The sequence below is a fragment of the Lynx canadensis genome, chromosome E1 (genome assembly GCF_007474595.2).
Source record: "Lynx canadensis isolate LIC74 chromosome E1, mLynCan4.pri.v2, whole genome shotgun sequence".
Lineage (NCBI taxonomy): Eukaryota > Metazoa > Chordata > Mammalia > Carnivora > Felidae > Lynx > Lynx canadensis.
Genome location: NC_044316.2, coordinates 10,110,056 through 10,136,500, shown reverse-complemented (window position 1 = coordinate 10,136,500; position 26,445 = coordinate 10,110,056). Strand labels below are relative to the sequence as shown.

At 55.1% G+C, this 26,445-nt stretch overlaps 1 protein-coding gene and 1 long non-coding RNA gene across 2 annotated transcripts; one reads left to right on the top strand and one right to left on the bottom strand.

The window, feature by feature from the left end:
• The first annotated feature begins 72 nt into the window (after positions 1-72).
• LOC115501268 lies at positions 73-26,445 on the top strand. Its single transcript, XR_003964760.1, has 4 exons — positions 73-83; positions 11,001-11,004; positions 12,372-12,382; positions 26,341-26,445. It is a non-coding gene; the product is annotated as an uncharacterized LOC115501268 (long non-coding RNA).
• On the bottom strand, positions 1,481-20,990 carry LOC115501267 (multidrug and toxin extrusion protein 2-like). The gene is given in 18 exon segments (XM_030296251.1): positions 1,481-1,701; positions 2,672-2,774; positions 3,432-3,526; positions 3,599-3,671; positions 3,673-3,741; positions 8,712-8,781; positions 9,207-9,282; positions 10,223-10,331; positions 11,564-11,631; positions 12,361-12,492; positions 13,457-13,554; positions 13,985-14,082; positions 14,316-14,360; positions 17,556-17,598; positions 18,310-18,458; positions 19,190-19,254; positions 19,513-19,618; positions 20,796-20,990. Coding segments are annotated over 18 exon segments (1,815 nt in total).

Here is a 26,445-nt window from a genome sequence, read left to right as displayed (position 1 = left end):
TATGTCCCGATAGAGACCATTCTCTGGCCGGAAATTTTGCCCCAACGATAAATCCATTTTTTGCCTTCATCTGTTCAGAGGTGGTATTCATCAACTTTAAGTCCTGCTTTCTCCCTGAAATTCTTAGCCAAGAAGATTTTCTCCAGCTCTGCTTTCTCTGTCCCTTACAGGTTTTTATTTTTTAAAGCACCTGTGGAGTTTAGGGTTTTTCCAGCTAAGCCCTCCTATCCCCATTTGCCAGTCTAAACCAAGTGTTTCCGTAAGAGTACTCCAGGAACACTAATTCCATAAGGTTTTACACAAAAACCGATCCCACCACCCATCCTGTGTGTCGGGATTTGTAAAGCACACTAGCATCTCAAAGGATCCGAGTCCTGTAGAACCTGTGTGGCGTTTAGTGGGGGTCGTTTCCCAAACTTCCTTGACCGTGGAACCCTTTTCTCGAGATCCTTTTTCAACCTTAGAGCACCTTTGGGGAAACGACAGCATTGCTTCTCTGTGCCCCGTCCTCAGTCGTTTTGTTTGGTCGCCAGAAGCTCACTAAGGTGTCAGTGTCACGGACAAGGGTACCAGCTTCTTCCTCCCTGTGAGCGGGAGGCCCGGACTGTCACCAGGTACCGAAAACAACACGAATTCATGTTGACTCTTCAAACAGGGATTACATCCTGTGTGTACTTTGTTTTTTAATTGGCTTTGATCATTTTGTTTGTGAACGTGCGTAGAGCCACTGATGCCTAAGGGACTGTGGCAGCAGAGGCCAGACTGCCTCCACTTTGGATGACAGCGTGCAGCCTGAAAACATTCGGCAGTCCCAGGCCACAAAGAGAAGCAGCCTGGAATTTGGGTTGGCGTTGCATTCACCCCCAGGCTGCATGGCCAAGCGATCGATCTGGTTTTGCTACTCTTGTTTCTTTCTACCCCATCGCTGCTGTAAGAACAAGGGTTTCTCAAGGTCTGTGATCAGCACAATGCTGATGGAATGAAGGGTCTATGGACGGCCACCTGCCCCTTCGGGGTTGCCAGTGCCTGGATCTGCAGGGGCCCGTGGGGCACAGGGCACATGGGGGGTGTGGCGAACCGGGCTGCCCATGCAGGGCCCATGGGCCCCCTTGTCCAAGCTTCTCAAAGGCTTTGTGAACAGACAGGGGGGCGGCAGACTCACCTAGGAAATATGTAGCTTTTAATTGGGTAACTGGTTTTTTAAATTGTGTCTTGATTGGAAATCTCCCGATTTGAAGCAACCCTAGGATTGTCCCTCTCCGGTCGGCTGATGTCTTCTTAAAAGAACAGAGCAGAGAAGGCCAGGTCGACAGAACCGTCACGTCACACGAGACGCCGGCTGAAGGTTTTGTTTTTGAGGTGCGGTCCAAAGTGTACATCCACCCGCACTGGATCCCCAGGGTGCTGTTGTAGGGGGACCGGTGTGGAGGCCTGTGGGCGCGGCCACCCTTGGCCTCCTTTCCGTCTCCGAGCCGCTCAGCTAGTGTCTGGGGGTCAGGACCCGGACGACCAGCCCGGCCGTCAGCGTGCCTGACGCCATCCCCAGGGCGGCCCCGCGGCGGATGGCCAGCTGTCTGGCTGACAGTCTGCTGGCCGGAGCTGGAAGGTCCTGGGCCGCCTCCGGAGTCCTGAAGAGGTCCAGGTGGCTCTCGGGCCTTGAATACATTGTCAGGGTGATGCCAGGAGAGGCACCCGTGGCCACTGCGGAGGCAAACAGGAGCAGTCAGCGGCGCCGGGGGCCTGGGAGACAGCTGTGGCCTTGGAACCAGGAAGCCTGGCTGCCTTTGTCACACTGGGTGCAATGATGTGGGAAAACACCTTCACACGTGAGCGTGATGCAGAGAGAAAGCTGCTCGTAAGATCACATGAGGCGCGTTCCCGTCTGAGCCTTGTGATGACACGCGATGGCGTGTCACTCCCACACGTGCCTTCGGAGCACATCTTAAACGCTCAGACGGTCGGACCTCACCTTCGTCTCTTGTGATGCTCTAGGCTCCCGGAGTGTTTGTCAGCTAGCTCGCTGCTGTGCTGACGACGGCGGGGCTCTGGGGGAGATGAGGTCACCGGATAAGTGAGGGCTCTGGGCTGCGGACACCCAGACCTGGCACCCCTCACCAGCCCGGGACGGGAGGGCCCCTGCGCCTTGGGCCGAGGCCATCGCTGCATCACAGACAGGCTGGATATACACCAGAGGTGCCCGCCTGTCTGACGGGATACAGAGAGGCAGGCAGGGGAAATGCCCCCCACACCAGCCGGTCCAGCCAGGTGGACCGGCTGAGACCCAGCTGCCGTAGGCTGGGATGTGGCCTTCTGGCCCGGGCTGGGCTTCCGTGGTGGGCACGTGCCCTTGAGTCTGACGGGCCCACACTGGGATCATCTCACCTTTTCCGGTTGCGGGACCATCGTCGAGGGAGAGACCTAAGCTCTCAGCCTGGCTCCCTCACCCGAGGATGGGGCTACAGCTGGCTGCCTCACGAGGCTAAGGACGTGACGTGCTTCACGTGGGGCCTCTGAGTCACAGGGAGTGGTGTCGTCTTCCTGGCGCTTAGAACGCCATGTTTGTGCCAAGAGGAGGACCGGCAGCTTGGACTTGTACTTGCCCGGGGCACACAAGGAAGAGGCTGCCCCTGGCATCGGGGCCCAGCTGGCTGAAGCACTGCGACAATGTTACTTGAAGAGGTGACGGCTTCTGCAGGCCCGGGCCGGGGGACCATGGCCACCGTGGCCACCGTGCTGTCAGTGCTCTGCGGCAGCAGTCCGGCATGTTTCTGGGCCTAAAAGAGCAGATTCGGGGTCTTTGAGAGTGCACCCCCCCTCCGTCTCTGCCTTCAGACCGAGCTGTCACCGTTACTGTGTCTGAGAAGCAGGTGCGGGCCTGCCCTGTTTAAAAAGTTCGGCCAAGGGGCGCCTGGGTGGCTCAGTCAATTAAGCGTCTGATTTCGGCTCAGGTCACGATCTCACGGTTCGTGGGTTCGAGCCCCGCGTCGGGCTTTGTGCTGACAGCTCAGAGCCTGGATCCTGTTTTGGATTCCGTGTCTCTCTCTCTCTCTGCCCCTTCCCCTGCTCGTGCTCTATCTCTCAAAAATAAACATTAAAAAGAAAAAAAAATATTTGGCCAAGAAGATGTTGGACAGAGTGATGGTGTTCCCCCTTCCAAAGTCGGGCACACACTCTTGGGGGCTCATCCGGGTTCAGACTAGTTTGAGCTCTTTGCTTTGGTTTCAAGCAGCTTGGGCTGGCCGTGGAAGCTTTTGGGTGTGTGTGCCTCTCCTTGAAATTAGACCGTATCCTGGCACTGTCTGGGGTCCAGTTACGGTGCCCGGAGATGTTGAGGCTGAGGGGGCCCCTCCGTGACCCCCCGCCCTCCCAGCTCATCCCACAGGTCACTGCTGCTGAGGCCTGACGTGCTCTGAGCATCTCCGCACGCTCACCTCCTCTGCGGCTAGCTTCCCGTCCATCCGGGCGGTGTAGACAGCAAACGCAGCAGCTCCTAGGAGGCTGCAGGCCAGCATGCCCAGCCAGAGGCCTGGGGGAGACAAGTGACAAATGGGGACAGCGTCCTCCCAGGCCTCCCCCCACTTTCCCTCACAGCACATACCCATGATTCCCATTCTGACCACAAAGGTCAGAACAATGCCCAGCGGGAGGCCGATGACATCGTGTTCACGACGACATGATCGTGTTCACGACGGCTCCAAAGGCCTGCTTGCCGCTTCCTCTCAGAACTCCGCTATAGACGCACTGGGAGGGGAGGCAGAAAGGGGCGAGAGGTGGGCATGAGCCTGGGCAGGGATCCTGCAGCGGGCTCTCTTCTAAGCCACTCATGTCGCACGGCCTGATTTCACTCTAAGCCCAACGATGGTGCTCTCGTCCCCATCCGTGGGGAGACCGAGTCGGGGCAAGTCACTTGCCCACGGCTGCACAAGAGTAGTTGCGTCTTGAACACAACTCCAGAGGCCCCGTCTTCCCCTCCACACTAGGACTGCCTCTCTAGAAAGTCAAGGTAAAATTGGAAACCGACCACCAGCTGGCCCCGGAGGCCGGACTGACGTCACACAGAGCTGTGTTGCCTTGGCAGTGCTGCTGTGGCAAATTACTGTAGATTAGTGGCCTGGAACAAGACACGTGCGCTGGTTTCTGGTCCTGGAGGTTACGAGTCTGAAGTGGGTCTCACCGCCCTCTAGTCAGGGCGGGTTCCTTCTGGAGGCCCCTGCGGAGAATGTGTGTGTCTTTGCCTTTTCTGGCCTCTACAGGCCGCCCTGCATTCCTGGCCCCCAGACAGTGGTGGCATCGGTCCACCCTCTCCGGCTGTCGTGGTGTTTCCTTCTCCTTCTGTCTCCCGCCCTCTCTCGCCTGTGAGAACCCTTGTGATTACTTTGGGTCATCTGGATAATCCACGATAATCTCCCCACCTCAAGATCTTTCACTTACTCACATCTACAACGTCCCCCTTTGCCACCTGACATTCACAGGTCTGGGGATCAGGATGTGGAGATCTTTGGGGGGGGGGGGGGCCATCATTCTGGATACCGCACGTGGCAAACAAAGGTGTCATCTGCTCCAGATGAGACACGCAGTCCTTGCTGGCTCCTGTCCCCGTAATGCTCACGGACAAGAACGACTTTGGAGAGAGCACGATGCTTTATTTTCCTAGGGTCATCCTCCCAGCCTGATCTCAGAGCTGATGAACTAGAGAGAGAAAGGCACAGCTCATGCTCGGTCAGTGCTACTGACGAATAGCTATTTGGTTAGTTCCATTTTGTTAAGATAAAGGATGTGGAGCGGGGCGCCTGGGGGGCCTCAGTCGGTTGAGCATCAGGCTCTTGGTTTTGGCTCAGGTCATGATCTCGCGGTTAGTGGGTTCAAGTCCCACACTGGGATCCGTGCTGGCAGCACAGAGCCTGCTTGGGATTCTCTCTCTCTCTCCCCCTCTCCCTGCCCCTTCCCCGCTCTCTCTCTCTCTCTCTCAAAATAAATAAGCTTTAAAAAAAAAAAAAGATGAAGGATGTGGAATATTTTGTGGTTTGCTTTCACACTTTTGAGCAAAGAGGTAATGCATTCGGGATAGGAGGTGTGTGCCTCTTGAACTCTGAATGTGGCATGTTTGTTTCCCATTGTCATATATATATATATTTTTTTTTTAATTTTTTTTCAACGTTTATTTATTTTTGGGACAGAGAGAGACAGAGCATGAACGGGGGAGGGGCAGAGAGAGAGGGAGACACAGAATCGGAAACAGGCTCCAGGCTCCGAGCCATCAGCCCAGAGCCTGACGCGGGGCTCGAACTCACGGACCACGAGATCGTGACCTGGCTGAAGTCGGACGCTTAACCGACTGCGCCACCCAGGCGCCCCAATTGTCATATATTTTGACATAGAAGATATTTTTTGGTTAGAAGAAGACTTCTCCCAAATTGTGATTGATGAGCTCCAAACAAGTATATCTCAACCCCGGGGGCGACTTTCGCCCTCCAGGGGACACTTGGCAAGTGTTGGGGGATGGTTTGGGTTGTCACAACTGAGGAGTGCTACCTGCATAGGGTTGAAGCCCTGAATGCTGTTAAACACCTTACAGGGCACAGGGCGGCCCCCTTACAACCAAGGATTCTCCATCCCGAAATGTCACAGTGCCAAGGTTGAGAAGCCCTTTAAAGCATTTTGAGTCACGGTGACAACGTCAGAGGCAAGCACCCAGGAAGGGCCAGTGGCCCCACCAGTCTGTGCGGTTGAGAAGGTTTGGGTCTGTTAGGGAGAGGCGGCGGACCGGTGTGCTAGGCAGGGATTTAACAGGGAGGCGAAACAACCGGGTGGCGGGGAGAGGGAGCTCGATACGTTCCGCACATATTCCAAGTTGACTGCAGGCTGTGTGTGCACATAGCAGAGACCAGGGCAGGCCCCAGCCTCCCACACATTGTGGACAATGGAGCCTGTGCACGTGGACGGAAGAGACACGCGAGAACCCAGAAGGAAGTAAGAGCCGGGCAGACTCGAAAACAGCCCACATGCACATTCAGATCCTTCGGCAGAGAACGGAAGCCTCGCGAGCTGTCAGGTGTTTGAACACAACCTCCGACCAACAACTGCCTCAACACCGAGCTGTGCGGACAAAAGGGTGTGACCCCTAGGAAGCTAAGCCTAAAATAAGCATAGAGAAAAACCCAGAAAACAAAACTGAGTAGAGATCGCAGCTCCAGGCTGTAGAGGAGGCGGGATTCACAGAAATAAATAGTCCAGGCAAATTCCTAAATACAACAAGAGGCCTCAGAGAAAGGTCACACGCTTTGACGTTCTCTGGGATGGGGCTGTGCAAGGCCACACAAGAGAATTCAATTAGAGACGCCGACAAGAAAGAAAAATGGGCATGCCCCCAATATTTGGTTAACACAAAGAATAAATAGCAAGAGAAAGTTTTAAATATTTTGAACGAAGAATAAAACGACATAATCAAATTTAGTAGATGCCACTACCACAGTGCTTAGAAACGCACAGCCGTAAATGCCTATATCCAAAAAGAAGAAAGGCCTCAAATCCATAGCCCACATTAAGAAACAAGGAAGAGCAAACTACCTAAATAAAACAGAAGGATGGGGATAATGATGACAGGGGAAATTACTGAAATCGACTACAGAAAAAAACAACAGAAAATCAACGAAACCCAAAATTTTAGGTCTTTGATAATATCCACAAAAAGGATGCACATTTGCCAAGGATTTGACCTTGGTAAAATAAGACCAAGAAAATAAGAAAGCGAAGACCCAAATGACCAAAGTCAGGTGTGAAAGAAGGGACATTACTACTGACCATACAGAAAAAGATTATAAGAAAATACTATTAGCAACTTGGTGCCAGAGAATTAGACAAATTTAGTTGAAGTAAATAAGTTACTTGAAAGACACAGATTACTGAAAGTAACTCAAGAAATAGAAAGTGAAGAGACAAATAAATAAATTGAATTAATTTAAAAATCTTCTGACAGAAACCCAGGCCCAGATGGCTTCACTGGTGAATTCTGTCCAATATTTAAAGGGGAGGGGCACCTGGGTGGCTCAGTCAGTTAAGCCTCCGACTTCGCTCAGGTCATGATCTCACGGCTCGTAGGTTCAAAGTCCTGAATTGGGCTCTGTGCTGGCGGCTCAGCCTGGAGCCTGGAGCCTGCTTCGGATTTTGTGTCTCCCTTTCTCTCTGCCCCTCCCCCACTCGTACTCTGTCTCTCTCTCTCTCAAAATAAACACACATAATTTTAAAAATTAAAAAAAATAGGGGCGCCTGGGTGGCGCAGTCGGTTAAGCGTCCGACTTCAGCCAGGTCACGATCTCGCGGTCCGTGGGTTCGAGCCCCGCGTCGGGCTCTGGGCTGATGGCTCGGAGCCTGTTTCCGATTCTGTGTCTCCCTCTCTCTCTGCCCCTCCCCCGTTCATGCTCTCTCTCTGTCCCAAAAATAAATAAACGTTGGAAAAAAAAAAAATTAAAAATTAAAAAAAATAAAATAAAATGAGGATTCGGGGGCACCTGGGTGGCTCAGTCGGTTAAGCATCTGATTTCAGCTCAGGTCATGATCCTGAGGTTCGTGAGTTCGAGCCCCACATCAGTCCGTGTACTGACAATGCGGACCCCACTTGGGATTCTCTCCCCCTCGCTCTCTCTGCCCCTCCCCCGCTTGTGCACATGCATATTCTTTCAAATAATAAATGAATTAAAAAGTAATAAAAGGAGACTTCAGTGTTTTGTTTTATGTCATGCTCTTTAAAATTCACGTCATCCATAGGGGTGCCTGGGTGGCGCAGTCGGTTGGGCGTCCGACTTCAGCCAGGTCACGATCTCACAGTCCGTGAGTTCGAGCCCCGCGTCGGGCTCTGGGCTGATGGCTCGGAGCCTGGAGCCTGTTTCCGATTCTGTGTCTCCCTCTCTCTCTGCCCCTCCCCCGTTCATGCTGTGTCTCTCTCTGTCCCAAAAATAAATAAACGTTGAAAAAAAAAATTTAAAATTCACATCATCCACATCTGCACTAAATGAGACCCTTTCCTCTGAAATGACCCATTTCAAAGGCACAGAAAACTCAGGCCCCTCTGTGTTCTGGGTTGATTCACAGAGCATGGTTGCTGTTGAGCGTCTGACCAATAGGGGCATGGCTCAAAGCCTGTGGCCTCAGCTCTTGAGGAGGCATGAGGAAGGAAAAAAGATTTGTGAGTTTATGTGGGTGTAATTTTTCAGGTGTTTTTTTTGTTTTGTTTTTGTTTTTTTGCAAATCCGCATGCGTCTTTTGGCTTGTTGGAATTGCAGAAGAGAAGGGGATTGTTTTGAATAATAATAGAATTAATCCAAGCAGATACATTGGGCACTTACTACAGAGTTAGCCCTTTACATGTTTTTTAACTTTTATTTATTTTTTAATGTTTATCTTTGAGAGAGAGAGAGAGAGAGAGAGAGACAGAGCATGAGCAGGGGAGAGGCAGAGAGAGAGGGAGACACAGAATCTGAAGCAGGCTCCAGGTTTTGAGCTGTCAGCACAGGGCTGGACTCGGGGCTCAAACCCTCTGTGAGATCATGACCTGAGCTGAAGTCGGACACTTAACCGACAGAGCCACCCAGGCGCCCCATCCCCCTTTATATGTTTGAATGATTTAATCCTCGCAGCCCGACGAGGCCTCAGGGAGGGGCCGTGAGCATGGACTCCTACAGGGGAGTCAGGCTTCACATCAGGGCAGTACTCACACAGATGGCCTCAAAGAGCTGAAAGACTGTGTAAATCGGCAAGACCTTGTTCACCAGGGCAATGACTTGTCTGCGGGAGAAACCAGAAAGAACATTCACTTGGAGCATTAAGACGTCACTGCGTTCTTGAGACCCACGCCCTCCCTGTTGTGCCTCCTCCTAAAAATGATTGGAACGGAGGTAGTTACCCACCCCCCCCCAACAAACCTGACACTCTCAGCCCTAAGTTGCTGCATGGAGCCCTAAGCTCCAGGAGAGCCCCGCAATGTTGTACTGCCTGCCCTCAGCATCCTGTCTACGGACCAGCAAGTGACGGAGGCCGTGGTCCGGGGGGAGAAGCATCAATGATAGCTTCTTCCCAGCAAGAGCAAAGTCGAGGCTGGTCCTGCTTCCTCTGGACCTAGTGCTGAGCCAGCCAGGTGACAAATCTCTGAGGACCAGCTGCAAGCCACTCTGACATTTCCCAGAAGTCAGTGAAGAACACTGATTACCTACTCATCATTTGTAAAAATACGCCCCAGTTTATTTTTCAGGGTGCTCAGCACGATGCCCACAACCAGCGAGGTGCCGCCTGGAAGAGACCAAAGGAAGAGCATTTGCCCCCAACCCCTGAAGGAGCAGCTTAGGTCAGTGCAAGGCAGGAAGGCATAGGAAATGCCTTTCCCCCTGTGGTTCTCAAAGTGGGGTTCTGGGACCAGCAACAACAGCATCACCTAGTAACTTGTTAGAAATGGAGGTTCTCAGGGGCGCCTGGGTGGCTCAGTCGGTTAAGCATCCGACTTTGGCTCCGGTCATGATCTCGCCGTCTGTGAGTTCGAGCCCCGCGTTGGGCTCCGTGCTGACAGCTCGGAGCCTGGAGCCTGCTTCGGACTCTGTGTCTCCCCACTCTCTGCCCCTCCCCCACTCACGCTCTGTCTCTCTCAAAAATAAATAAACATTTAAAAAAAAGAGAAATGGAGGTTCTCAGACCCCATCTCAGACCTACTGGATCAGAAACTCCATGGGGGGGAGGCCTGCCCATCTGATTCTAATCTTTCCAGCTGATTCTGATAGTCTAAAGCCTGAGAACCACTGGTGTCCACAGCTGATCTGAATCCGTCAGCCTCAGAAAGGAGAGCCTGGGAGGAGGACACAAGGTCCGTTGGTCCCGAGGGGTGGGATGGGGCAGGTCCTGAGATCCTTGGGGATGCTGGGAAGGCAAATTTGCAGAAGGCCCCTGGACATGGAGGGAGAAGTCTGGGGAGGAGGGGACTTCACAGGGTCACAGGAAGGTGGAAACTGGTGACCTGTCCCTGGGAGGACCCGAGAACAGCAGCAGGGAAGGAGTGCAGGACAAGAGAGGTTTGCTGGTGGGGGGGAAGAGGAGGGAGTGGGGGAGGGGGCGGGGGAGAGGGTAGGAGGGTGGCGTCAATTCAGCCGGGGCTCCTCCGGGCCAGGTATTGCAGATTTGTCCCCTGCCCCAGGCCCCAACTTCCCAAGCCCCACCCCCACCCCCAGAGGATTCCACCCACCTGTGCAAAGCATGCCTGACTTGGCCGACCGCTTGGCTTGCACTATATCTGCAGCTCCCAGGGCCATCCCCACACGGACACAGACGGCGTTGCTGAGCCCCGGGGGAATCTGCGATCAGAGATAAGGGGCCATCAGCAGAATCAACCTCCTGCCCCTGGAAGGGGCTGGATCCTGAGCCAGGAAGAGGCCTGTGCCGGGGGCGGCGGAGGGGGCCAGGGGGAACAGCCCTCTAACCCTCCATCAGGGGGCCAGCTGGAGGACAGCAGGAAGACAGGATGGATCCCAGGAAGGCAGCGTGAGGAGAGAGGGCGTTCACAGCTGAGGTTGGGAGATGGGGTGGGGGCCCCCTCAGCGAACCCGTCAGTCCTGCCCCCACCGGCACCATCAGACATCACAGGCAGGGGCGCCTGGGTGGCTCAGTCGGTTGAGCGTCCGACTTCGGCTCAGGTCATGACCTCACGGCTCGTGAGTTCGAGCCCCGCGTCGGGCTCGGAGCCTGAAGCCTGCTTCCGATTCTGTGTCTCCCTCTCTCTCTGCCCCTAACCCACTCACATTCTGTCTCTGTCTCTCTCAAAAATAAATAAACATTAAAAAACAAATTAAAAAACAAATCACAGGCAGACTGGCCCTGCAACCAGAATCAACGTGTTGCCAAAACCTCGTACGTAAGTGCATTTTTAAGAGTTGAATGTGGTCTTAAGTGTGCCAGAAAAGCTCCCTGTTAGAAAACAAAATTCTGGGAAAACCCTTTGTAAAATTAAGCACCTTATACCTTAGTGCTGTAAGTGTAGACTTTGGTGAATCATTTCCTTAAACTCAGACTGCATGTCCCCAAGGGGTCGCAGTCTGCATGTCCCCAGGAAGCTGGCAGAGGCATACGCAGTAACATGGGACAACTCATGTCTCTATAAGAAGAGGAGGGAGCTATGGGGCTGTGGGGGGGTGGGGGACAGCAGTGAACCCCCCACCCAGGGACGCGGTCACCGAGCTCTCCTTGACTCGGGTTTGCAGGAATGTGGGCCTGCTGCTAAACGGAATGTCCCGTTTTCCAAGAAAATGCAAAACTTCAGATTATGATGTGAAATATTCCCGTTTTTAAGTGGCCCTGATTAATTTAAAAATCCTAACATCATGGGAGTTCAGTATTACTCTCGGTGGAGCAGCTGGGGGCCACCTGTGTGTGTCTGGCAGGGCCCGGACCTAATGGGCACAAGGAGGTCATCTGAGAGAGAGATGGCCTTTAGGGGGACAGCCTGCCCCTCTTCTGTGACACCCCAGGCCGTCAGCGGGGCCGGGCCGGCATGGAGGGCGTGCGGAAGGTACCGCCATAACATACTCACCATGTAGACTGCGGTGGCCAATTCGTAGATGATGGCCTGGCCGGAGAGGTCCAGTACGCCGAGCAGGCCTGCGGAAGAGACACACGGTGAGCTCACGGACACGGAACAGGACTCCCCTCTGCTTTGGAGGCCAAGGGGCAAATGACTTCCAAGGGCAGCTTTGCAACAGAAAACGTTCCCGTTTGGCCTTCAGCCTGGCAGGAAAATCCCACCCAGCTGTGGTGGAATTTCTTACGGGCTGTTCGTTCCCGGTATGGTTTGACTTTCAAGTTGAAAGTCCTTGGTGTACATGGCATGTGGAGAGAAAAGAGACCTGGACCAAGATCAGGAGACCCCAGTTTGGGTCCCAGCGCTGCCACTGGGACTCCGGGCAGTCTCTTGTTCTTGGGGCTCAGTTTACCTATCTGTAAATGAGGGGCAAGGGTTGGACCAGGAGCTCTCTCAGGGCCATTCTCTCACAGGGCCTTGCGATTCCTGGGCTGCGTGGACTCTGCACGGGGTGCTCCGGGGAACACAGGCGCGTCAGGTGAGAGACCCCCAACGCCTGCCTGGCCCCTGCACGCTCACACCCACGTTGGTTCCGTCCCTCGCTTCCCCCACTGACTCCAACACCTGCTGAGGACCAGGCCCAGAGCCATGCTGGGTTCCTGACATGAAAAGCCCAGGCCTACCTTCTGGGAGCGCACAACCTGGAGAGAGCAACAGCCCCGACCTGGCCGAGGCCGCCAAACCACCCATCCGGAGAGGGGGCTTCCGGGCTGCCCACACGGTTCCCCGAGCCGCGCTCCTCTACATACCCATGAGGAAGCTCCCGATCTCGTAGGCCCACCACTCCATGCACACCATGAGCATGCTGGGAACAGCCAGAGAGAAGAAGGGGCCCCAGTCCTGCAGGCACTGGCCGGACCAGCCTAGGAACAGAAGCCCCGCTGGAGCGCAGCGCAGGGAGCCCATCGCGCACGCGCACCCACTGCCCGGAGCCCCTGCCCGCCCTTGGCTCCGCCCACTCCCGGGCTCAGCTCCGCAAGCCCAGGCCTCCTGTGTTTTGCCCAAGGTGCACCACGGGGTGGCTCGGGATGGGAGCCTCAGGCGTGGGTGAAGGTCGCCCGCTCCACCCGTGACACCACGAGATCTTGGGCAACTACCCTGCTCTTTCTGGCCTCCATTCCCTCCTCTGAAAATCTGAGTTCTTTGCCCAGACGCCCCAGAGGGGTTGCTGGAAGGATGGCATGAGGTCAAGGTCAAAGGATTGGATTCTCGGGGCAGATAGGGCCGTGCGGACAGGGAGAGCAGAGTGGCCATACAGGACTCCCTGCCCTGTGAATGAGGCCCCGTCCGGAGGGGCTGGTCCACAAATGCCCGAAAGCGGACCCCGAAATCTAGAGTTAGCTTTCAGGAGTCAGGAAAGCTCAGAACCGGGAGTACGTGGGCACGGGTTCGAGTCCAGCCCCACCGGGCGCCGCCTCTGGCGTTTTGAGCAAATTGTTTACCCTCACTCCATCTCCTCCAGGTAAGTAAAATGGGGATTATAAGGTGGTGTGGAGTAACTGGGGATCGGAAATGTCGAGCACTCGGCCCACTGCTGACACCTAGGGTTTTACCTGCGATCAGGGAGCTGGCCAGAGAGCCCCCTGGGGGCTGTCCCCAGCAGGGCTCTGCGCGTATCACATTGGATGGGGGGCACCTGGGCCTTTGGGGGTAGGGGTGCTGAGGGGTAGAGCAAAGGGGAAGGAGCCCCTGAAGGGAAGTGGAGGCAAGCCCGAGACAAGGCTCCTCCAAAGGGGCTCCCACCGGGCCTTCCGTCCACCTGCCAAATGAACACCCCATGCCCGAGCCGGGGTCCTGCCTGCTGCTGGTCTGCTCAGCCCCCCAAAGGCAGGGTGGCCCCCACACCTGCCCACGTCTCCAGGTGTAGCTTCTTCAGCACAATGTAGAGAAAGAGGAAGATGGTCTGCAGGATGTGGGAGATAGTGTTGGCGTAAGCAGAGCCCCTGGGAAAGGAGAGAGAGCTGAGCTGGGGCCAGGGTCCGACTCTGGCCCTGGGGGCAGGGGACTTCTCCCCTGAAGCCAGCATGGAAGGGAAGGGGGCCCAGGCATGGGCAGCCAGCACCCCCATCCAGAGATCAGCCACACCCAGGAACCTTAGTACAGTGTCCCTGAGTCCCCCTGCCAGGTCCCAACGCTCGGCCTCTCCTGGGGGGCTAGGGCAGGGATGAGGAGGGCTCCTCTCCTTGTCTCCTTGGTGGGGAGTCCCCCAGAACTTGAGGGACCAGCAGGGCCCCCAATTCCTCATGACACCCCACTTCTGGACGGCAGGGGCAGCCTCTGCCCTTTTGGCAAGGCAGGGATGGCAACTGACCTGCCCCCGTCAGGGGTGGGGTGCCTGGTGGGCCCCTGCAGCCCAGTGGTCCCGGTGCTCACCTGACCCCCAGGCTCAGCACAGAAACCAGGATGTAGTTGCCCAAGCCATTGATGCAGTTGCCCACAATGCCACTGAGGACTTGGGGCCAGACGATTCCCTGAAATAAACAAACACTGGCCTTGCTGGGGCGGGGGGCAGGGCCAGGGGGTGTGGACAAGCCCGGGGACGTCCAGGGGTTGGCAAGAGGCTGGGGACACGCGGCTCCTTACTGGGTCTTGGTCAGTAGGTTCACAGAGGGTGCCGAAAGGGGAAAAGCCCCAGGCACCCCTTCTCGCTGGAATGGGGCAGTGTGTTGGGGCAGGGGTCGCCCCTCTGGCCAGGGACCCGTACCTGATTTTGCAAATATTTTGCCAGCAGGCTGTAAAGAAAAAACGCCTGTGTAAAATAAAAACAAAAAACCAGACACACACATAAACAACGACTACCAAAAAAGCAAAACAAACAAGCACATGATGAACATCAGGAGGTATTTCCCTGGTACCTGAGTGAGGGGCAGTTATTTCATCCAAATAGGTCTGGGACCCCAAGAAGCCCACTTAGCATCTCAGGTGCACTCTGGCCCTGCCTATGGGGAGAGGCCCCCTCAAGGCTCGGGCTCCACCGCAGACGAGATACGCAAGCAGCGTTGGCTCTCACAAGGCTCGTGTAAGAGGCCCAGCGCCTAACAGGCCTCCTTGCTGCCGGCTCGGACCTTGCATCAGCTCAGGAAGGCCACCCAGGGGCCCGTGCACAGAAGGGCCCATCAGAGTCCAAATCCACGGGCTGTGACTGCCCTTGAGCCTGGCTCTGGCTGCTGGAACCAAGAATCTGGAAGGAGAGGCCTTGGGCTGGGCAGGGAGATGAGGACCCAGCAGTGTGGCCACCGGTAGGCCCTGCTGAGGGGGTTCAAGCCCCCGTGGGGTGGCAGGACCTTTCCTGTCTGTGGAGGACAGAGAGGGCCTGCGTGTCAGTGTGTGCGTGTTAGGGGTGCTGCCCCTGCCCTTTCTGTCCTCTGCCAAAGCCTGGCCCAGGGCCTGCGCCCTGCTACCCCACCCCTTCCCTTTGCTTCCCTTTGCTTCCCTTTCCCTTCTGCTTCTCCTCAGTATAGCATGGGGCTTAAGAGCATGAGCTGGAACAGACTGCCTGCGTTCAAGGGTTGGCTCTGCCTTTTACGAGCTGTGCGATCTTAGGCAAGTCACTTACCCTCTCTGTGCCTCAATTTCCTCATCTATAGCGGGGATGATAATGTGTGTGTGCTATGTATCCATATATATTTAAAGTTAATATCAGAAAATACCTATAAAACAGTATATGGCCCATTTAAGCATTCCAAATGTTAGGTAAGCGTTATGTAAATCCTGTTTGTCATTTTTATTGTTACTTTACTGGTAAGTTTTACAGCAGCATTTTAAGGCAAGGACTTGCTTTAGTTGGTAAAGGCGTTGCCACAGTTTTGACACTCTAGGAGGTTTCTCCCCTGACCCAGCCCAGGTGGCCCTGTTTGGCAAGATACCATCACCTTGGTCTGAAGGGCTGAAGTGTGTGCTCTAGCAAACCCTTGGAGGAGACAGACTGGCCTTTGCAGGTGGTTTCCATAATACAACGCAAATCTGGACCTGACCAGACCCCAGAGGGGTCATGGCACTGGCCTCTCAGGCAGGCAGGTGCGGCTGGGGTTCCTCCTGCCAGGCCTTGGCATGCTTTAAAGCACCCCACCTTCACCCTTCCCTGATCGGTCCTCCAGCACCCCACCCCCTGGTGTCATAGAGGGTAAAGGGGAGCTGTTGTTCCAAAGACACGACACTGCCAGCTAGTGACACGTGTCACTGAGTGACACGTGTCACTGATTCAATAAATCAAATAGAGTAGCAATGGATTCCAGAGCAGACATACAGGCCACGGGGTCAGGTGAGAAATCTCAGAAACTTACCTGACTAGATGCATTGCTTAGCTGGGATTTAACGAATTAGTGGAGAAAGGGGAGAACAGGCAATAATTAGTCTTAGTTATAAGTGTGTTAGGTAGATTAGAATCTTAAGTGTAAAAATAAAAGCCACGAGAGGGCTCAAAGAAAATATGGGCAAAATGTTTATATAATCTTGCAATGGGTTAAGTGGTTTTAAGTTCATCAAAGACTTCATAAAGAATGGGATTTATGGGTCTGTTACATATACATTAAAAATTCCTGAGGTCAAGGGGCGCCTGGGGGGCTCAGTCGGATAAACATCAGATTCTTGGTTTCCGCCCGGGGCATGATCTCACGGTTCATGGGTTCGAGCCCCACATGGGGCTCTGAGCAGACCGTGTGGCGCCTGCTCGGGATTCTGTCTCTGCCCCTCCCCTGCTTGCTCTGTCTCTCTCAAATACATAAACTTAAAAAAATTTTTTTTTTTAATTCTTTAGGTCAAAAATATAAAAAAATTAGAACGCAAGTGACCAACTTTAAAAAAAAATTAACAGGCAAAGGGTTAAGATACTAGTTAACAAGAGTTATAATAATTAGGAAAAGATTAACCCACTAAAAAAGGGTCTGGACAGTTCTCAGAAGAAAAACAAAATGATGAAAAAAATACATGAAAAAAAGGTTCATTAGCAATAACACGCATGTGAAAACTGTTTCTAGTTGGGAAAAAATTAAAAAAAAATTTTTTTTTCTAATGTTTATATTTGAGAGAGAGAGAAACAGAGCAAGTGAGGGAGGGGCAGGGAGAGGGAGACACAGAACCTGAAGCAGGCTCCAGGTTCCAAGCTGTCAGCAAAGAGCCCCACGTGGGGTTTGAATCCACGAATGTGAGATCACAACCTGAGCCGAAGTCAGACATTCAACCAACTGAGCCACCCAAGCGCCCCGCGAAAAATATTTGAATAATAGTACACTGACAAGAGTGTTGCTAGTGGGGGTAAAATCTGTACAAGTTGGTATCAGAAGCCATTGACGGAACAACACCAATTCCCATGATGCGCCTGAAGGGAATCGTTACAGATACAAAGATTTTTCTGTAAGAACGCTTAGCACAATCTTCTTTCCAATAGTGAATATTGGAAACAACCTGAATACCTGACAAATTAGGATTGGCTGATAAATCATGACACTGTAGGATAGGGCATAGCCTCCGAAATGGATACTGTGGGAGGCTATTTAATCGTATCAAGAGACTAATATCAGGGGAAAAGCAGGTAATAACACAATATTACGCACATTGACCCTCTTTCAAACCGTACACGTGTATGTGTGTTTGAACCCACGCGTCCACGAGCAGAAATAATCCTGGGAAGGGATCTGACCCTAGAGTCTCTCTGGGTGGCAGGATTAGAAGCGATTAAAATGTTTTCTTTCCCACGCTTCCCACAGTTTCTCCAGTGAATGGTTTTCTCATCAAAAAACATGCCATGCTACGTCTTGAAAGTCCAATCTGCGTGGACGGAATGGGACTGCAATTCTGCTGTCCCTTCGGCCAGCCTCAGCGGCACAGCGGAAAGTCGCTGCGGGCTCACGGGCTTCCCCAGCACGTGGCGCGGCAAAGAAAAAAGCCGGGGTTTAGCGGGGTGGAAGTCCACCGTCCTCCCAGCTCCGGGGACAGTGACACTTACCGGAAGTGCCGGGATGAAAATGAGCACGTACTCTTGAGTTAACCTGCGAAGGAAACAGAAGCTCCGGAACTGACCAGGCTGTGCCCGGGGCACCTGGGCGGCTCAGTTGGTTAAACGTCCAACTCTTGGTTTCAGCTCAGGTCATGATCTCACAGTTTGTGAGTTCGAGCCCCGTGTGGGGGCTCCATGCTGTCAGTGTGGAGCCTGCTTGGGATTCTTTCTCTCTGCCCCCTCCTGTGCTCTCTCCTCTCTCTCTCTCTCTCTCTCTCTCTCAAAATAAATAATAAATAGAAATAAACTTAAAAAAAATAAGCAAATGACTTGCCCATCCTATAAAATGAACACACTATTCCCACGAGGGGACATTTCTAAGAATACTAACAAACGGTGTGATTCATCTGAACTTGGTTCAGCCCTTCTGTCTCTTTTTTGGAAGACGGTGTAGTGCACACTTCAAGTCTCCAAAAGCATCTGGGAAGCCCCAGCTACCTGCTGGGACAGGCAAATCCCATCCATTTTTCTGCCTTTCCTCCTGAATTAAAACTGGCCCTGTCTCCTCCCCCTGCTGGTCACAGCTGGAATCGCATGCCGGGCGGGAGAGTCCGAAAACCAAGAACCTTCCCCATAGGAGCTGCACTTGTGACGGCTTGTGACCCAGAGAAGCACGGGGGCCTAGGGCATGGCTTCTTTGGCAGCATGGTTGGGGGGAGGGGTGGGGTCCCTCCCCGGGTTCCCGGCAGAAGCCAAGCAGTACCTGGACACGGCTGGGTCCTGCCTGAAGAGAAGCAGGATGTTGTGGGTGTTGAGGAACAGTGCCCAGCAGGGGAGGCAGCAGAGAAGCATCACCAGGGTGCTCCTTTGCAGGATGACCCCCACGTGCTTCTTGTTGGGGCTCCCGAAGCTCTGCAAAAGAGCCCATCCCTGGGTCAAGCTGCTCACACCTTCAGTACCTTCCGTCTGTCCCCTGGGTGAGCCCAGCCAGGGCATCAACCTCCTAGCCAGTGCTGGTGCCATGGGGACGAACCCAGGACACGACAGGCACCCGTCAACGCCTCGGTAGCAGGCATTTGGCCCCCTTTGATCGCAGCATGGTTGGGGGGGGGGCGTGGGCTTCCTCTGCAGGGGCTCAGCCCGCTCGTAGAATCATAATAGCGGTTATTTGCTGAGCACTAGCTCCACGCCAGGCTCTGTCTACCCGTTGTCCCCGGTTCTTCAAAAGCGCCTGAGTAGGAAGGCGTTATTCTCAGGGAAGCTCTGAGAGCATTGTCAAGTCTCCATGCTGATAAGTGGCAGCCAGGACCAAGCCCAGGTCCCCGGGCCCACTGTGAGTCCAGACCCCCCCACCCCCCAGGAAAGCTGAGCCCCGCTGGGCTGTGGCACCCCCACCCCCCACCCCGGGGGCAGGAGGGTCTGCTCTGTGCACCCTCAGCATTTGACACGTGAGGTCAGGGAACTGCTTCTGGCCCATTCCCTCCATGGCTCTCTAGCCCGTCTGCTCAGACTCTTTCAAAATGAAGGGTCTAATTCCCTGATGGCACACAATCCTTGCAGGCAGGCCGGGACCAGTGCCCCCCCCCCCCCCCGCCGCCTGTTTGATGGGCACCCCATCGCCCGACTCCAAAAGGCACACCTACCTGGGACATCAAGGTGTCACAGGCTGAGGACAAGCCTATTCCTATGGAAATTCCACATTGACAAACTGGAGCCACGCACAGGAGAAAACACAGGGCTTGTCAGGGCCCAAGGAGGGGACCCTGGGAGGGGACCCTCCATCTGGGGGAGGCCACCCACCAGCAGCTCTGACCTACAGCTGAGTCAGAGACACTGCCCCCTCCTGGCCAGGCCCGGCCTGCGCGTGCCATGTGCCGTTGGGCGAGGCCCCCCAGGTCCCAGCTCTGAATGCAGCTGTCAGCCCTCGTGCTGTCTTCTGGGGGCGGAACGGAGCAGGGAGCTATACTCACGGCCACCGAGAGGGTCACTGACGCCAGCTCCACCTTGCCCAGGTGCCCACAAAACACCGAGCTCACAATGTGGATCATGAAGGCCAGCACCTGGAACAAGAACTGGAGAAAAGCAGCCAGGCTCAAGGGCCCTGTACAGCCCAGCCCCACACAGAGGCTTCTCCAGGTCCTGTGGGGGGCCTCACACCAGAGACCCTGCAAACGAAACAAAACAGAAAAACACAGGGCCCTGGGGCCAATCCCCTGCCCCAAGGAAGCTGGCATTGTGGCTGAGCCAGACACAGCGATCGGGGCTGGAAGTCAGGTGACCCAAGGCTTGCTCCCGTCCTGGCGTCAGCAGCTGTGTTAACCTCTGTGGTTAACCTCCAGGCTCCGGTTTCCCTGCCTGAAAGTGCAGGAATGCACAAAAAGCACTCAGCAACACACAGAGCCTGGAGCCCAGAGAGCTTGATTCAAGCATCCAACACTCTACCGATGTTCTCATCATTTGGTCAGGTCACATACATGCAAAAAGGTAGGCATGGAATAAAATTCACCCAAATCTTGGCAGTGGCTATGTCCTGGTTGGGGGAGTAGATGACTGACTTTCTTCTTTTTCTGAATCATTTCTTAAACGTTCACTTATTTTTGAGGGACAGAGAGAGACAGAGTGCGAGCGGGGGAGGGGCAGAGAACGAGGGAGACACAGAATCCAAAGCAGCTTCCAGGCCCCGAGCTGGTAGCACGGAGCCTGATGCGGGGCTTGAACTCCCGAACCGTGCGATCACAACCTGAACCGAAGTCGGACGCTTAGCTGACTGAGCCACATAGGCGCCCCGCATTGTATCTGCAGCTTTTATGGGGTGCCCATATTGATTCGTCTTTGTGGTCAGAAAAAAAAAAGGGTAGCTAAAGCAATTTTCCCATGGGACGTAAAATGGGCAGAGGCTCCCTTCTTCCCCCTGTAGCAGAGGCCCCCGGACTCCTGCATGAATGGTCTCATTCGTCACCCTAGGGATTTTAGCCCAGCCTTCACATTTGTTTCCTAAGGAGGACACACCTGTCCCTCCTTGAGTGGGGCTGCTGAGCGAGGTCAGGCCCCACTGCCACACCATGCACCTGTCCAGGGACGGCTGTCCTGTAGTCACCTGCTGTGGGCGGTGACCTCGGGTGCAGTCTGGACATGGTCAATGTGGGCAGTTCCTGGGGACAGGTGTGAGCGGCTCCTGGTGTAGCCCTGTCACACCTGGACGGCAGCTGCCGCCGGCCTTACTGCCTGCCCCTCACATCGTCTACTTACCAGGGGTCCGGAAAGGGCAAAGAGCGTCCACGCCTCGGCCCCAAAGCCGACAGGGACCAGCCTGCGGAGGGCAGGGCAACAGCCCCCTCGGTCTGGGGGGACCGTGTCCCGAACGCTGTCCAGTTCAAGACTGGGCTGCCGGCCACCCTGCATGCCTGAGCGCTCCAGCAGCCAGCCTTGCCCAGCCAAGCCCATGCTATTTTGCAGCCCGGCTAATGAGTAAGGGGCAGGAGGAGGGGCCGCTGCGGCAGCCTATCACACAAGCCCAGCGTCCCTGGGTTCTGCCACCAGAGGGGGACAGGATAGAGTCCTGGGCACCTGGGAGTCACCCAGGCTGGTGCCTGTGGGGGGCTTGTGTCCGCGGTCCCAGGGCGGTCCCAGGGCAGTCAGCTGCAAAGCCCTGGGAGGAGGAGGTTTGGGGCAGTGTGGGGGCACATGGGGCCCGGATGGGCTGCGCTGAAGCACTGGGCATGCTACCCCTCGGCATGATGGTGCCGGTGACGACTCCCATTTCACAGATGAAACAGTGGAGACTCAGAAAGGCGGGCAGCAGAACCTGGATTCCGTCCAGGTGGGCAGCGTCCAGAGCTCTGCCCCGGGAGTCGTATGGTGGGAGGGGGCAGTGGCCTGGAGCCAGGAGCTAGGATACCTGGGGAGGGACCCCCAGCCCTGCCTCTGCCCACCATCCCTTTGGGCAGCATCCCCGAGAGCCAGGGTGACCCCACTTGGGCAAACCGCTCACCCCTCTCGCCCTCCATTTTTTTCCAGGTTCCTCTCTGGCCCGACCAGTTCACCTTCTTTCTCTTCCACGCAGGGGTGGCCTACGACCTACCAAGGACAGGCAGGGCAGACCAGACCATGGGAGGCTCATAACTACCACCGTACTTGGCCCAGTCCTAGATCAGGCTTTGGGATGTGCGAGCTGCACAGAGGGAGGGAGGGAGGGAGGGAGGGAGGAGCAGACCCCCCCCCCCCCGCCAAAGGAGAGGAGTGAGGATGAAAACAAACCAAAGATGTGCATTCCAACCCACATCTCACACACCCTGTGCACTCGCTGCTCCCCACATGCACGCACAGACCTGGTCTTCGCGCAGAATCCCAAATGCTCCCCTGGCTTGTGCACCTGCTGCGTGATGGATATTCCTTCCCTCATTCTGTCGAGCTCCTAGCGCAAATTGCTACAACCTGCACACCAAACAGTAACGTTAGCTGCCACGGACAAAGGGGAAAGAGAAGACGTTTTATTACCGTTGTAATTATTAGGATACGACCCAAAAAAAAAGGCAGGGCAACGGGTAAAAGCCACAACGCCCTAGTAATAAGCTCATCACCAGTATTTATGACGTTGATCCTCCAGTGCCTTTTCCGGTTCTCCTCACCTTTGGCCCCTTCTTGGCTGGTTTGGCTTCCGCTTCTGAGAGGGCGGCCAAAAACCTTCCTTCAGGGCACCTGGGCCTCAGGAGTCTCTTCTGACACCTGCTGTCCCCAGACAGGGAGCCATGTGGCGGGAGCAGTGACCCCGCCAGCCTAAGTCCACTGCCTTACTCCTGCAGCCGCGAAGTGACTTCTGTGGTCAGAATCCATGTTTTGTGGGAGTCCCCAGCGGTGGGGGTGGGGGTGCCCTCCGTGAACCCCGTGGGTGTGGGGCAGGCAAGCAAATCTAAATCCAAAGTCTGGTTTAATGAAGGCAAACCCGCCCCCACCAGGATGGAAGGTATATGGTGCAAATGGCCTGCGTCCAGCACCTTCCGACTGCCTCCGGTCAGGCTTTACCCGTGCAGACCAGTGGGGCACTAGGCCACAGCAGGTCAGGGCCAGCTCGTTCTCCAGAAGGCAGCTCCTTGGTTGGGCGTCCCCAAAGCATTTCCCACAATATTCCCCAGCATTTTTGCATAAGCTAATAATTCCTACATTTCCTTCTGGATAAAGCTATACTTTCTAACACTCCTTTCAGGCCCTGGGTGGGTGTCCAGGCCGGGGTGGGGGGGTGGTTAGGAACAAGGCATTAGGGCCCCGGTGGCATTGCAGGGTCGCTGCCTCAGGCCCAGGGGCACAGTGGGAACTGCTTCCTCCAGGAAGAGTCCTCCAAATGCTCCCACGTGACTGTGCTTCCAGACTTTTTCAAGGAACACCTTACACCCCACTACTAACCACCCCCCACCGCCTCCCACTTCCAAGTGACTATAAATTCTGCGTGTCTGTTCAGCCACCTGCAGACTCAGCCTCCCAGTCTGGTTTTCTGGGACTCCAGCTGCGACAGCCAATGTGGAGTGCCGTCCCCCAGGGAGGTGAGAGCCCAGGGGTGTCGGCGCCCCCCCCCCCCCCCAAGTTGTCCAGCACCACGGGGACCAGTGTGCCACCCTCCTGTCCCGCATCCCCTGCGGCCTCAGAGAAGCAGACACCACATCGATCAGCAGTTCAGTTCCCGGTATCAGGACCGTGAATCCCCGGTGACCTCGCGGAGCCTGTTACTTCCCTGGTGACCTTCCTCCCAGGGGCGTGGTGACCTACAATGTCCTCCCTCGCACCAATTTCAGTTTCGGGGTCAATCACAGTTCTTTGGTGGAAACAGGAGGAGCTGACTTGAGATAATGCCCGAAGAGCGAGGAGGTGGGGAGGGGGAGGGAGGGAATGCGCAGGGAATAATGATCGGCCGGTGATGATTGGCTGAAGAAAGCTGAGCAGCCCTCCGTAAAAACAAGAGAATCGGGGCAACTTTGGACCCAGGGCTTTTAAGACAAGCCCCTGAGATGACTCAACTCCAACACCTTCAGTCCCAGGGGCCAATTTCTGGGAAACAGGAGCAGGAGACAGCCAGCGCTGGGAAGGGAAGGGGAGTGGGCGGGAAGGGGTGAGCTGTGCCCCCTGGGTGGGGCAGGGGGTTCCCCCCAAAGACAGGATGCTGTACAGATAAATCACCCGCATGTCCTGCATAGTAAATGAGCCCCACACTTAACCGTCTTAAGTCAGCCACCACTTGTATCACGAGTCTACTAGGCTGCTGGGATCAGCTGGCTCTTTTGGTTACAAGTTGGTAGGGCCGGCCCGGTCCAGCCTGGACAGTTCCAGAAGGGGGTGCCTGCTGTCGGTAGCCCGCTCTGCTGAGGCTGGCATACTGCCTACTTGCATCTTCCTTCACAGGGCCTCTCTGGGCAGCTTGGGCTTCTCACCACACGGGGTTGGCTTGAGGAGAGAACATTCCAGAAGTGCATGGAGGAAAGTACGCTCATGTCAAGACACAGCCTGGGAAGTTACACAGGTCACTTCTGCCCGTTGGCCAGAGCTAATCACAGGGCTTGCCCAGACCTAACGGCCTCTGCTCCCCGATGGGAAGAATGGCAGACCACCTGTCGCCTCTGTGACTCTCCCAAGGCACACTCGCTCCCCTCCCCCCTCCCGTCTCTGCTCTTCCTGTCTCCTCTCCCCTGTCCAGCCCATTCCTCCCGACCCCCACCCCCCACCCCGCAAGGGTGGAGCAGATTAAAGTCTCCTGCACACAGTGGGGAGGGGGGCTCAGGCCTGCCCAGGACCCCCCACAGGGAGGAAGGACCTAAGCTCACAAAGTCCTGGGAACAGTAGGAGGCGGGAAACGGAAGAAGGGGAAGGGGGAGACATTGCAAGACCCCCTCAACACACCCCGAGGTTAAGGAGGCTTTCAACCAAGGAGGGGGAGCCTGAAGTTGGTTTCCACTGTTCGCAAGGCACCTGGAGGGCTCACAAGAAGGGCTCAGCTCACAGGCATGGGGTAAGGAGACACGTCTGGAAATGCACTAGAAGCCACTGGCCCGGACAAGTCACATGGCCCAGAAAACTCAGGGTGGGGGGGCCTCAGGCCCCCCACCTGCCACAGGCCAGCAGCAGCAAATGCCAGCACGAGTCCTGTTGGGGGTGGGCCCGGTCCCTGGATCTGCCGTCGGGTGACTGATTGGCCGGGGGCGGGGGGTCCTGCCAGATACCGTGGATGTTGGGGCCTCTGTTAACCTTTCTTCACTTGGTTGCACTTTACCAGGCCTGAACCTGTTATTTGCCCTTTGGCTGCCCGGAGCCCCACATCCCCCAGGCCGGGGAACCAGAGTTTCTCTCTCTGACCCCTTCTCACTGCCCTGTGACTGGAGGACTCCCAGTTACCCACTGGGAAGAGTGGGGACTCCGGCCTTCCGGTCCCTCAGCTCCACACATCTTCAGAACAAAGGACAGCTGGGAAGGATAAGGTCGGCCTCCTGCCTGTCCCCAGGCCTCCAGCTGAGCGGTGACCAACATCTGCCTGACCAAAATGCCTGAGGTCACCCCGGCACCCCCAAGGCAGCTGCCTCCTTCTCTCTCTGCCTCCACCCAGCACCTTTTCCCTCCAGGCCTCACCCCTTCCTTCTTTCCCCCCTCCCTCCTCCCACAAAGCTTCACGGGACATCTTCCCCACAGAAACGCCTAGAGCCCAGTCCTGACAGGTAAGGGAGAGGGACAGAGCCAGCTGTCGAAGCCCCAGCAGGCACAGCGAGGCCCCCACCTAGGCCCTGCCAAGGGCAAGGCTCCAGGAACCGAAGATGGTGGGGGCATTTCCGACTGGGAAAACGTTTGCAGGAATAAAAACGAACATTATTCGGCACTAGAAAGAAATGAGCTCTCAAGCCATGAAAGGACACCGAGCAACCTTAAATGCAGGTTGCTAGGTGAAAGAAGCCAATCTGGAAACGCTGTCTACTGTAAGATCCCAACTATAGGACATTCCGGAAAAGGCAAAACTATGGTGACAGTAGAAGGATCTGTGGTTGCCAGGGCTTAGGGGAGAGGGAGGAATGAACGGCAGGGAAGGAGGACTTTTAGGGCAGTGAAACTATTCTGTATGATACTACAATGGTGGATCCATGTTCTTGTATATTTGTCAACCCCCCCCAGAACACACAACATCGGGAGTGAACCCTAATGTAAGTTACAGAGTTTAATTAATAGAATGTACTAACATTGGTTCCTTAGTTATAATAAATGTATTGTCCTCCTGCAAGGAATCAATAATAGGGGAAACTGGGGGAGACGGAGAGTGGAAATAAAACTCTACATGTTCTGTACAATTTTTATATACACATACAAATGTTGTAAAAAGTAAAGTCTATTATGGCCGCCTGGGTGGCTCAGTCGGTTGAGCGGCCGACTTCGGCTCAGGTCAGGATCTCACGGTTCGTGGGTTCGAGCCCCAAGTTGGGCTCTGTGCTGACAGCTCGGAGCCTGCTTTGGATTCTGTGTCTCCCCCTCTCCCTCTGCCCCTTCCCTGCTCCCATTCTGTCTCTCTCAAAACAAAACAAAACAAAACAAAAAAAACGCCAGCGCCGCCTCTAGCTCGCCGAGCTCCAGCCGAAGGAGAAGGGGGCTAAGTGAGGAGGTCTCAGCGCCACGGTTCGTGCAAAGCAGACTGCCCGCAAATGGACCCGGGGGGTAAAGCACCGAGGAAGCAACTGGCTGCAAAAGCCGCTCGCAAGAATGCGCCCTCTACCGGAGGGGTGAAGAAACCTCATCGTTACGGGCCTGGTACCGCGGCACTCCGCGAAATTAGACAAACTTCCGATCCGCAAACTTCCTTTCCAGCGTCTGGTGCGAGAAATTGCTCAGGACTTCAAAACACACCTGCGCTTCCAGAGCGCGGCTATCGGTGCTTTTA